General features: G+C 30.9%; 3 protein-coding genes across 6 annotated transcripts; 1 reads left to right on the top strand and 2 right to left on the bottom strand.

Moving 5' to 3' along the window:
* Window positions 1–69: 69 nt before the first annotated feature.
* LOC115714032 (protein FAR1-RELATED SEQUENCE 12) lies at window positions 70–2366 on the bottom strand. Of its 3 annotated transcripts, none has more exons than XM_030642546.2 (4): window positions 2020–2366; window positions 1788–1889; window positions 746–1277; window positions 70–563 (listed from the first exon to the last, which is right to left on the bottom strand). In XM_030642546.2, exons 3-4 carry the CDS (start codon window positions 1268–1270, stop codon window positions 366–368), a joined length of 723 nt encoding a protein of 240 aa, XP_030498406.2. In that variant the 5' UTR covers window positions 1271–1277; window positions 1788–1889; window positions 2020–2366; the 3' UTR covers window positions 70–365. The 3 variants fall into 3 exon arrangements, with proteins under 3 accessions (XP_030498406.2, XP_060970618.1, XP_030498408.2); XM_030642548.2 differs by having other exon boundaries at window positions 245–563; window positions 1970–2194; XM_061114635.1 differs by having other exon boundaries at window positions 1788–2194.
* A 1559-nt stretch (window positions 2367–3925) lies between these two features.
* Window positions 3926–6724, top strand: LOC115715285 (uncharacterized). Of its 2 annotated transcripts, none has more exons than XM_030644134.2 (5): window positions 3926–4174; window positions 4528–4705; window positions 4909–5001; window positions 5199–5620; window positions 6271–6724. In XM_030644134.2, the coding sequence occupies exons 2-5, from the start codon at window positions 4582–4584 to the stop codon at window positions 6472–6474; spliced, it is 843 nt and encodes a 280-aa protein (XP_030499994.2). In that variant the 5' UTR covers window positions 3926–4174; window positions 4528–4581; the 3' UTR covers window positions 6475–6724. The 2 variants fall into 2 exon arrangements, with proteins under 2 accessions (XP_030499994.2, XP_030499995.2); XM_030644135.2 differs by having other exon boundaries at window positions 3929–4174; window positions 4607–4705.
* Window positions 6725–8228: 1504 nt separating this feature from the next.
* Window positions 8229–10421, bottom strand: LOC115712020 (protein FAR1-RELATED SEQUENCE 5). Its single transcript, XM_030640223.2, has 3 exons — window positions 10294–10421; window positions 9237–9658; window positions 8229–8564 (listed from the first exon to the last, which is right to left on the bottom strand). Coding segments are annotated over exons 1-3 (627 nt in total). The 5' UTR covers window positions 10295–10421; the 3' UTR covers window positions 8229–8360.
* Window positions 10422–12555: the final 2134 nt, after the last annotated feature.

Raw genomic sequence — 12555 nt, 5'->3', positions numbered from 1 at the left:
TTCCTTTCAGCTCCTGCTCAAATCAGCCCTATACTTCTTGAAAGTAGATGCCTGCTTTAAATGCAATTGCACATAAAATTAATTGCATCTTCTGATGTCATATTGCATGGCCTCTTGTTTTCCATTCCCACTACTCAAAATTTACATCTAATCCTTCCACAAATTTGAGTAGTTGAACATAGAAATGTCAAGCAACTTGAACGGAAGATTTACATTCTTGGTTTAAAGCTCATAACACCCAAAATTAACATGTAGAAGATGGAGCCCTGTCTTGTATTGTGTGTACCTTACTAAATTAGTATTGATAACTTTGAAAATAGTACATTATCAAAAGTAAAATGGAACTTGTAGACAGAGAACTAAAATTATGAATCTTCATTCTCAAACTCCTGTATGTTTTGAACAATATCTTGAACTCTTTTTGACAAGTGATCAGTATGGTGCTCTATGTCTTTCAAGATCATATGCAATTGTTCCCGGTAAACTGCACATCTACGTTTACATCTCTGTCTTTCTTTGCTTAGTTCAAGTGTCAGTTCACCTATTCTCCGATCCTTCTCATCCTGCAAACAGGTACAAAAATGGTGAAACATAACAAAAACATTAGACACAGATGAGGACTTTTGATTTTGGTATAAAAGTTTTTCCTTTCTCAATCAACAGATAACAAGTCTTGAGTAGCCTAATTTTGAATTATGAAGTAAATCTCAACTTAACGCCAGTTAAACAGAACAAGAAAACAAACCTCAGTGATCATGTGCTTGCTAGACCCTCGCCATGGAACTTTACTTGGAGACATTAACGTGTGATTATGCTTTTTTATAAATTTGGTGACGGCCCACTTCTCTCCATCTCTTAAAGCCACCCTCAGCATTACAGGACATCCTTCTCTGGTAACAGGTGGAGGAGGAAGAACTCTATCTTTCCTGCTCGCATATTTCTTTTCACGAAAACCTTCTTTCGAACAAACAAAATCCTGACCTATCACCATGTTGTTTATCCGTGACCGCCTGTTATGATGAATACGTACAGTAAATCCAGTATGCCTTCCATAAACAATAAAAAATTCTCGAGCATCGTCCCTTGATTTGAACTCCATGCCAATGTACGGCTCTATAACATTGCCTGTCATGGGTAAACTTTCTTCAAACTGGTCAACATGTTCTGCAATCTCATCATCAGCCATGTGTTCGGTTTCACCATGGCTTTCGATGGGCAGACACTGTTCTCCTTCGTCTGAATCAAATGACTGGCTGGATGCAATTTCCATTACAAGTCTGCAATGCAGGAAAGAGTACTTCAGATTTCTTCATCTTCTAAGAAGTTTACATATGACTTACAAACGAATCAAAAGTGAAAACAATATCAATAAAACATGTATGTTATGTTTACTTGCACAACTGAGAAATTAGTTTTACCATTCATTTTTTTTTATTCATTCTCATTCTTTCCTAACCTTAAAAAGTGTAATTTCTTCCAATTCCGTCTAATAAGAACCCTTTGCAAAGGAATCTCCATACTCAAATCACCAAAAAAAACTCATAGGCTTTGATGAATTTCAGCTTGCTAAAATCCCAAAGATGAAATTAATTACAATAATTTTGAACAAGATCGTTAGATGGAGAACGAAAGTGCCTCCATTAATGATCAGTATCTTGTTTCATTCTCATTCACATATATAATTATCCAACTAGTCAGTTTAAACAGTTCAAAAATACACATACAGAAATATCTTCTTGCTACAAGAATCCTAATCCAATTCACAATACAATACTCATACTCCATACCTGACTCTGACTGATTTGGTAATAAAAACCAATGCAACTGAGAAGATGGTACAGAAACAGCTACACCATTGAACTGGAAGCTCGCTCCTCCTCAAAAGAGATCTGATTGTGAAAAATGATTACTACTAATCCATTTTCAATATTAACAACAGAGAAAATCTAGCTTTCGTTGATTTTCCTACCGAGACGGATTCGAACATAAAAATATTTAGAATGTTAGAGAAACCCTAACCCTAAGCTTGAAGAGGAACAGTTTGGCGTAGGATTACAGCACAGTCCGAAGAAGAAGAAGACTGACAGAGACGTCAAATCTGCCACGAGAGGCCATTTTTGGACCTTGAGACTTGAGTTAGCCGCGAGAAAGAATTATTTAAAAAAAACCCAAAAAATATAAACAAATAATTTTGCTTAATTAAACTTTTCCTGTGCTAATAGAAATTAATTGAGTCAAAAAAAAAAAAATTAATTGAAAATTATTTATCGTCCAAAAGGTTGCATGTATTTTATTTTAATTTGTTTGGAAAAGTTTATGTATCTCATATATATTTTCTTTCAACAAAAAAATGGTTCCAATATTTTTTTTTTTATTTTGGGTTAAAAATAATATTTTGGTTCAACTAAATCTTAAATTGGTAAGAATTTTTTTTATTAATGAAAAGAGTATTACGTGGTGTAGATCCTTTTCTCATTTTTTCAGTAGATTTGATAATTTCGATAATTTGTGGAGGTTTTGGTCTCTATATATTTGAACATTTGTTAGACTTATCTATTCCGGCTCTTGTTGTGTTTGAAGACTTGCTTGTTGCCAATTTTAGTAAAATACTCAAGACTTAGCTTAACGATTTGTAACAGAATATGTTAATTGTGTTACAACTTACTTAAGCTCATCCACTCTCTTTCTCACCTTATATATATATTTAAACTCTTAATGTGACAAAAATTATATAATGATATTTCTAGAGAGAAATTCATAAAAAAAAAAAAAAAAAAAAAAACTTGTATTCGATAAAAGAAATTTGTAATGGGAGCTTAAGTGAAGAATATATTTTTTGATCTGAGAGTGTGTAGCACATTTCTACATAGTGAATTCAACTCAAGACACTACCTTAGCCTTAGAGTAGGACCAGTCACATTGACTCGCATCTGAACCAAGTAAATTGGTTGTGTTCTTATTTGTTTTATCTTTTCTTGCTTTTATTATTTTTTGATCACAAGTGTTTGCATTGTGTTATGTTTTCTTGTTTGTGTTTTTTGAATTGAGATTTTTGCTGGTTTTGTGTGTATTGCAGGTTGGAAATTCTAAAAAATTGGTATTAGAATTGGGATACTTGCTGCGTCAAAGTTGCTTCTATTGGATTCAAAAATTAAGATCTCCAAGACTTAAGGAATTTTGAAGTTCTTTCATAATCAAGAACTTGATTACTGGTTAGGAATAAGTTCTTATCAAGATGTCGACATTAAAATTTGAGATGGAGAGGTTCAATGGAAAGAAAGATTTATGTTTATAGCAAATATGATGACACACATGGGAAATCTTGGACTTGAAGAAGCCTTGAAAGAAGATAGCAAGATTTTGAAAAATTGAAAAAGAAGGAAGAAGTGTTAATTTTTTTTTTTTAATTACGGAAAAGGTATCACGTAGTACATATCCCTTCCTCATCCCTTCAGTAGAGTAGATTTAATAATTCTAATAACTATGTGTCAGTTATAAGGGTCTTATACCTTATTCTGCTTTAATTGGATCATTAGTATACACCTTTTATTTAAATTAAATAGAATTTCATGCACCATTCTTTTGAAATATTATTTTGAAATCAATAATTTTCAAAAAATTCTTCTAAATAAAAGGTAAAGATTGGATTCTCTTTTATAAATTAAATTTATATTTTTAAAACAAAACTTAATAACTCTCAATTTCTAGTATGACGAATAATTTTTTAAATTTTGTGCAAAAAATTTGGTTCTATTTAATCAAATTAAAAAAAATGACTAAAATTAAAATAGTATATTATTATCTCTATTCTAAAAATACAGGAATTAAAAAAAAAATCCGACCTTTAAGAAAATTTAAAAAGGATTTTTGGATAAGGAGAAATAAACTTTCCAATTCCATAGTTGAAAAGAGCTTGACTTTGACCATTAATTCTATCTGTAACCAATTTTTGAAGACTCAAAACGACGGCGTTTTTAGATTCTGAAGCAGAACGAGAACGGTGTCGTTTAAAGTCGACTGCTGGCTTTCAATTAGCCTCGAAAAGTTCACTTTGTGTTGGTTTTGTTAATTGCGCCAAAAACCCACAAAAAATCGAAAACCGCCTTCTTTCTGCAATGGAAATTGAAGCTTTGTATATGTTGAATTGATCATCAACCCAGCTCAGTTTCAATGGGTGAGCTCTATACTTTTGTATAAACTTGCCCAATCTTTTTTATTTTGTGATAAGGCTTTTCTTTTCCATTTTTCACTCAGGTAAATTGTTAGATAGAAATAATTAATAAGCTGTTTGGTTGCCGAGAAAATTGGTATCTCAAGTTTTATTGTCCAGTTTAAAATCATCGATTAATTATATGTATGCCCATTGTTTGTTTCTGACAAAACTACCCCTATGTCAACAAATTCTGCTATTTTCTATGTTCCAAAGCATGATTTGCTTCTAAATGACCTTAATTTAGAGTTTGCTTAAGCTCTGAAATCGTTAATGGTGCGAAATTAATCTAATTAAATTTCTACATTTGTGTCTAGATTGAACTTGGATTTCTTGTTTTATGTTATGTATGGAGAAAGAGTTGTCCACTTATGATAAAGTGGTATTTTTCTTTAGTGATAGTGAATTTGGATGAGGAAACTGGAACAACTGAACCACAAGCTGAAAGGGTTTTGAATTTCCATGAAGAACGTTCAGCTTTAGAACCATGTATTGGTAAGTATCTAATCTACCTCAGTTTAGAGTTGTTTAAGCTCTGAAATCGTGAATGGTGTGAAAGTAATCTAATTAAATTTGTACATTTGTGTCTAGACTTATCTTGGGCTTCTTGTTTATAGTTTTGTGTATATTTGAGCATGTATTGGGAAAGAGTTGTCACTTATGATGAATTTTATTTTTCTTTTGTGAAATTGTGATAGTGAATTTGGATCAGGAAACTGGAACAACTGAGCCTCAAACTGGAAGGGTTTTGGATGCCCATGAAGAAGGTTCAGCTTTAGGACCATGTATTGGTAAGTGTCTAATTTGCCTTAGTTTGGAGTTTGTTTAAGCTCTGAAATCATTAATGGTGCGAAACTGTTCTAATTAAACTTCTACATTTGTATCTAGACTGAACTTGGACTTCTTGTTTATAGTTGTGTGTATAATTTGAATATGCATGGGGAAGGCGTTGTCGCTTATGATAAATGGTATTTTTCTTTTGTGATAGTGAATTTTGATGAGGAAACTGTAACAATTGAACCTCAAGCTGAAAGGATTTTGAATGCCCAGGAAGAAGGCTCAGCTTTAGAACCTTGTATTGGTATGGAGTTTGAATCTGAAGAGGCTGCCAAAAAGTTTTATGATGAATATTCGAGACGTGTAGGATTTATTGTGCGTATTGGCACGTGCCGTCGATCAGTGGTTGATAAGAGCATTATTTCTCGCCAACTATCGTGCAATAAGCAAGGTTTTTCAGCCAAAACTGCAGATAAAGTTGGCCATGTTCGAAAACATCGACCGAGGGCGAAGTCAAGAGAAGGTTGCAAAGCAATGATACGGGTGAAAGCTACTAAGTCTGGAAAATGGGTTGTCACAAGCTTTGAGAAGGACCATACTCATCCGCTTATTGTTCCTGATAGACGACCTATTGTAAGTTAATCTCATTTCAGAAACAACTAGCTTATTTATGTGTAATTTTTACGTCTTCTTTATTAGTTAGTTTATAGAGTGGTGATCATGTTTGTTAGCTGCTGTTACTGCTATTCAATCCAGCTAGAAAATCATTTGGAGAAATACGACTACTTGTTTAGCTTATGTTTGTCATTTGGTTCTGTGTCAATAGAACTACTATGCTTTAAGTAGAGGCCAAGAGTTACTGTGTTATATGAATAACATTATGGATTAGTGATTCGATATTTCAATTTGGAAGATGTACAAGTACAATGGTTATCTTTCTTTCTTTGCATAAAAAAGCACTGTTTAATTTACTGCCAATATACAAGTAAAATGTTTTTTGTTTTTTTGTTTCTTTTCTCTCTATTTTGTCTGATAAAAAACTAGCTTTCTTCTCGAATTTTATGCTTTCAAAACCTGGTTCTCCTACTGATAATGCCATATTCTTTTAGTTGGAGATTGAATTTTAGCTTTGGTAGAAGATCATGAATAAAGATTCATTAATATCTGTCACATAAAGTATAGGCCTCACACAAAATCGAGCTTTCAAGTTTAGATTATGGAGGATTGAGTGAATTGGTTATGACCCCTCTTGAAACTAATTTGTTTACAATTTACACTTGCAGGATTCAGTAGATAGAAGGATTGAGGATCTCACAATGGAACTTAAGCATCAAGATCATCTATGTGAATTATATCGCGGGCTACTGCTTACATTTTTGAAGGATATCGATGAGCAGACAGAAACACTATCAACTAAAATAGGACTTGTTGTTAACAACATTAGAGAGGTTGAATCTGGACTTAAGAAGCCTCCACAAAAAAGATAACCTGTGTCATTTCTTACTCATTGTATGAGGTTTTGGTCAACACTCATCTGTTGAAAATTTCAGTTTAATCTGTATGAATGGTGACAAAACAAGTTTGAGAATTGAGCTTGGCTGTTTTAATCCTCTAAGCCATTCTCAGAAATGTATTTGATTGAAATGATGTAAAGAAAAGTTTGTTCTAGCAACTCGAACAGACAATATACATATATTTGCTTTAGGTTATGTTACGGATTTATTATAACTTTAGTAATGCCCTTCTTCATTGGTTATGACACTGTTGGAAAAGTAGGTATCAACTATCACCTCATCCTTTTTCTCAACTAATCTTAAGACTCAAAAAGCAATACACAACTATTTTTGTAGCTTATAAATTTGGATGGAATTAGGAAAGATATGTATAAATAGAATCTTTCTCTTTTATTACTTTATTTTCCCATTCAAGTTTGTGAGAATAGTGTTTCTTTTGTAAAAATTTAAAGCATTTAGCTGAGTTTTAGTTAGCTTGTATTGTAGAATAGCTTCAAGCATTGAACAAGTAGTGACGGACTGAACATTTTTATTTTTTGGGAACTTATTTATCATTAAAAAATATTTATACTTGTATTATAATCACTTTTACTAGATTAATTTAATTTTGTGAGGGCTTTTCTACTATTTTAATCTATAATTATTAAATTAAAAAATTACATTTAATTTTTTAAAAGGCAATAATTTTGTTAGTGGGGGCATGAATGCAAGTAGGTTCGTCCCTGTGAATAAGTGGTGGTCTTCGAGAGAAAATTTGTTAAATCCTTATTTTGGGAGGAAGTGAGCACTTAAAGGACCGAAAGAATTTTAATACTTGATGTGTTTCAAAAATTAGATTAGCAAAGTATATTATAACAGGTTGTGACAAAGGTTTAAAGGGATTCAAACTTTGTATAAGCCAATTTATATGTTTGTAATATTTAATACTTTATTAATTGATTTCATTTCCTGGTCGTAGCTCTGTGGACTAGTAATATTCAGAATAATATTGATATCATGTATAACTTACTTGTGATTTTTACTTTCGGCATAATTTATTTATGCAATTGTTTCTAGTAACCAACTTGCTACAACAAGTTATCACAGAGTAACGCTTTAATAATTGTTATTGTAGAAATATATTTTTTCGCTAAATACTGTATTTCATTTTTGAAAAGTATATTTAGTAAATTTATTTCATTTTTAATTTTTAAAATGAGAATCAAACTCGAAATATATTTTTTTATGAATATTATTTAATTTTATTAATAAATAATTATAGTATTTGTGTTCTCTTGGATGTTGACACAACTCGGGCTTGAGACTCAAACCCCAAGTGGACTTGGAACCCTCACCACATATCCCTGAACCTAAATCCCCATCACCCGAACCTGGATGTAAAAATTGCCAAAATGACAACGTAAAATACTAAAATTTACAAAATAATCTCACTTAATTTACTCTATGCGACTGAGTATGATGATCACACATTGTAAATCTATGATTACTTTGTGACTATAACAGCCGTTTATAATCAAACAATGTAATTATTAGACTATTTAATTACTACCCTAATAATTACACTTTACTTTCAAACACCTTTTCCTTTAGACTATGGTTTTATTATAATTTAAGTAATGCTCTTCTTCACTGGTCATGACACAATATCACCTCATCTCTTTTGGCAACATATCTTAACAAACCATTTATATGATTAACCCCCCAAAAGAGTGCAAACCTATACCAGGTGATCTAAGTAATTCTCATTTTCCCAATTGAACTGTACATAACTAAAATGTTTAGTGGAGCTGAATTTGATTAATATTGTAATCTAGCTAAAATATGGTACATCACTAGAGAGGTTGAATTTAATTTCAAGATTATCTACGACGGGAATGTTTTTGCAATTTGGATTCTACTCTTCTCACATTTTCAACTATAACTTGGATCTTCCCAGAGAGTTCTTCAGTTTGCTCTTCAACATTTTTCATGAAACTCAGAAGGTTTTCTCGATACGTCACGCATAGATGTTCCTGATGTTTCAACTCCATTGTAAGCTCCTCAATTTTCTTATCTTTATCCCCCTGCAAATCAATATCATAATGTAGAGACACAAACTTAGGTGAATGGAAAAGAAAAGAACAAAAGCATCTGCACAAATAATAGAACACTATCAAATAAGCTATTTCGAATTAGGTTTAGTGGGGTTCCTACAAAGTAGATAGTTGTATAGTATTTGTACCCAACAAATAGATCAAAGTAACATGGGAGAGAGTATTTGAGACTATGGAAATAAGGTAATGATAGTGACTTCACAAAAGTTCTCCCTGACTACTTTTCAAGCTTCAGCAAAGGAAAAAATGACTACTAAAAGTATTTGGCAATATTAGAAGGATCTTAATCTCTTGAACATGAAAGCACAACCACAAAACCTTCGGTTGAACCAGCCTTGTTAGTCAGTTTGTAAATAAACAAAGAATGGTATGTACACACGAGAAAAAGTGATAAAGCAAGAACAACAAAAAGTACTAAAAATGCAGTATATACAGTTAAGATTGTAGAATGCTGAACGGGTGCAATCGAAATTATCAAGGAATCAAGTTAGTAGGCTGTATCAAACTAAGGGTTCAATGAAGGACCGAAGATCATCAACACAACTTTTATGGTTGCTTACTCATATAACTTATTGTAATAAATACATGTGGTAATATCAAATGAACAGGCACAAAAGGTACTTAAAACTTTCAAAGACTCACCTCTGTGCTGAAGCCATTAGCAGTGATGACCAGAGGATGATTATGGTCCTTTACAAATCTTGTTACCACCCATTTACCCGATTTTTCCATCTTCACCAATATTGTTGCATTACAACCCTCACGCGCACTGGGTCGCGGCTTTTTCTCTGGCCCAATTGCAGCCCTTTGATTAGGAGAGAAACCTTGTTTATTACATCCAAGACGACGAGCAAGAGTTCTGCCATCAATACCCGAACGACGACGCTGCATAACACGCACAACAAATCCTACTCTTCTAGCATACTCAATATAGAATCTCCTTGCATCATCTTCTGAATCAAATTCCATACCAACATATGGTTGCATAATTGGCCCTCCTCCTGAAGAACCCACACCCACTTCAACAGAGCTATCTACAGCTCCACTTTCTTTCTCCAAATCCACTGTGAAAACAATAAGAGTGTTTCCCCAATTATGTTACTTATAAAATTTCAAAGATCTACAATCTAATTTTCAACTGTAGTTTCTGTGAAAATCTTTCTATGTAATGTTTTCAACTGACATGCCTTTCTAAGCCAGAAAAATAATGACAAGTTTCTACATTTCTATTCACTTACATCAAAGCTTAGAATCCAAACAGAAACAGTAATGAATAATTCCAAAAAGGATGTTCACACCCAAAACGTTAATTTCATCAATAACATAGCATACTGTCACAATTTATATCTAACAAACACCATAATTAGCAAACAAACAAAACTATTACATTATAAATTTTATAATATGCATAGAGAGATTTGACCATGAGATAGAAAACAAATTCCAAATTCTCAATAGCTGTGGTACTGATAAAAGATCCAACATCAAAATAAGAAGAAAAAACATCCTACAGTTTGACATTGAAGAAGAGAATCTTGGAAAAAAGTTTGAACTTTTACCCAGAAAATTAAAGAGCTTAAAAAAAGTACAGTTCACACTACTTAGGGGGAGTTCGAGTTCGAAAGTCCACTAACAGTGCATTAAATTACAGAGATTATTATGCTTTATTGAAAGAAATGAATCAGAAAGAGAAACTTACTGAATGGGAATCGGAGAAGAATATGAAATAGTAAAAAGAGGAAGACCAGACGAAGACGAAGGCTCGAACTGAAATTAAAACCAAAATATATATATTTTTATTTATTATTATTATTATTTGAGGTCATCTTTTCGGGTGAATGTTTTTACAAAGAAATAAATAAAAAATTGGATAAAATTCAGATAAGCCAATTTTTACATAGTTAATAGGAATTATTTTGCAAAAATAACAAAAAAAAAATATTGTTTTAGGAAATTTTAAATATTTTTATAATTTTATTTACAAAAAATATAGTCTTTTGATGTTGTATTTTTATTAATTTATTGTTGATTTTTTATTATATGTATGTTATTTTTTGTTATTTGTTTAGATGTTATTTTCTTATTACTTTAATATAATTTTTTTTGTTATTTTCTTATTGTTTTTATAAAGCACCGTAAAAATCTAAAAAAATAAAATAAAATCTTTAAAGGTAAAATATTAAAATTTTATAAAAAAAATAATATTTTATGTAATTATTTCTTATAATTTGTAAAGTATCAAAAATTACAAAAACACAATCTTCTTATAATTTACTTCAACAATCTAACATTTGAAACATACCAAGAAATAGAATCCCTTCTATTCTTGATATGTATTTGCTATGTCTTGATATGAGACTTAGATTAGTCTTCTCCTAAAGACTTTTTCTTGTTTAAAGTTTCCCTTAAACTTGTTCAACGAACAATAATAATAGAACAAAAACCTAACAAAACACTAGCGCTTAGTTGGAAGAAATTAAAACATAAGAATAGAAATAAAAATGAGATTATGAATAGGAATGAAATGGAATCAAATTTAAAATGCATAAAAAAATTATTAAATTTTTCTCATCTTGCATAAAAATGAGAAAAGTGTTGGGAGTAAGAGGATAATAAATCTCTAGAGTATTATTGTCAAATATCATAATATTGAACTGAGAGTTCCCATCAGCCATCAGCTCTCGCCCATCAATTTCTCTCTCCCCGACGCTGATGGTTCGTCCCATGGTCGGAGAAGAAGGTCTCGCCAGAAAATTCTTGGGTCGTGGTCAGAGAAGATCGTCCAACCCCCTTTCTCTCTCCCCTGGTTTCACAATTTTAGGGTTTTATTTTTTATTTTTTTAGGAACAGTGTAATTTTTTTGAAGACAATGTATTTTATTATTTAATTTCATATTTTATTATAAATTTATTAAATTAATTTGATGTAAAGGGTTTATGTAATTTTTTTTTTTAAATCAATTTAAATTTTTACTTTAATAGTTAATATTAGGTGGCTGTTTAATAAGATTATGTGGCATTATTTTAAATGATGTGTCATACCATCTGGTATCTAGTATGTAAGATAACAGCAAGGTATTTACAAAATGTCTAAAAGTGTAACGGAAGGTATTTATGCCGCCAAAATTTTAACTTAGGTATTAAATTACAACTGGAAGATAAACTTAGGTATTTATACCGGAAATCACTCTATAAACTATGACACAATAAAGGGTAAATAGTGACATAGGTACCTAAAGTTTTGAGTTTGTAAGCGGCATAAACCTAATGATTTTTTTTTTGCGGCATAAGAACTCAATGTTTATAAAATTGTAATTTTTTTCAGTTTCATCAGTTCATACTCTGTTATTGTCTTAAACAGGGCACATATAAGACCCAAATTCTTAATTATTTGATCTAGACAGAAATATGTAGTATCGGTTACTTCCAATTTTTTTTTAATAAATTTAAAACGGAGTATGTACTCACGAAAATAGAGCAAAATTACAGTTTTACAAATATTAAGTACTCATAACACTAAAAAAAATCATTAAGTTTATGCCCGTTACAAACTTAAAATTATAGATATTTATGGTGCTATTTACCCCCACAATAAATAAATATGGAGATACAATATATGTATATGGATATATATATGGGTACACATCCTATATAATGGTGTGTTTCTATATACAGAAGAGTTCTTTTAGTTATTATTTATTTTTTATAATTATGTACGTGATAGTGTTTTCACATTATTTGTAAATTTTTAACAAATTTTAAGGAATTGATAATACTAAAATAAAATTTTTATCTTTAATTATATACGTAATTATTTTTTTTTTAAAAACGCATGGTAAGAATCATTTAAATTTAACTTTTAACAATTTAAATTATTTGATTTTTTTTAAAATTAATTAATTACAATATTCGTAATTATGAAAAAAAAATTAAACTATTTTTCTTTTTGATGCCAAAACAAA

Source organism: Cannabis sativa, chromosome 4, assembly GCF_029168945.1.
Source record: "Cannabis sativa cultivar Pink pepper isolate KNU-18-1 chromosome 4, ASM2916894v1, whole genome shotgun sequence".
In the NCBI taxonomy this organism is placed as follows: Eukaryota; Viridiplantae; Streptophyta; class Magnoliopsida; order Rosales; family Cannabaceae; genus Cannabis; species Cannabis sativa.
This window is presented reverse-complemented; position numbering and strand designations above follow the sequence as displayed.

Bases quoted from the DNA above. Each gene is read 5' to 3' on its own strand.
- LOC115714032 (XM_030642546.2), bottom strand. From the start codon at position 1,270: ATGGAAATTGCATCCAGCCAGTCATTTGATTCAGACGAAGGAGAACAG. The intron at 564-745 runs GTTTGTTTTCTT...ACCTGTTTGCAG, and splicing joins GCAAGCACATGATCACTGAG to GATGAGAAGGATCGGAGAAT.
- LOC115715285 (XM_030644134.2), top strand. From the start codon at position 4,582: ATGATAAAGTGGTATTTTTCTTTAGTGATAGTGAATTTGGATGAGGAA. The intron at 5,002-5,198 runs GTAAGTGTCTAA...CTTTTGTGATAG, and splicing joins AGCTTTAGGACCATGTATTG to TGAATTTTGATGAGGAAACT. The intron at 5,621-6,270 runs GTAAGTTAATCT...TTACACTTGCAG, and splicing joins TTCCTGATAGACGACCTATT to GATTCAGTAGATAGAAGGAT.
- LOC115712020 (XM_030640223.2), bottom strand. The intron at 8,565-9,236 runs GTGAGTCTTTGA...ATTGATTTGCAG, and splicing joins CTAATGGCTTCAGCACAGAG to GGGGATAAAGATAAGAAAAT.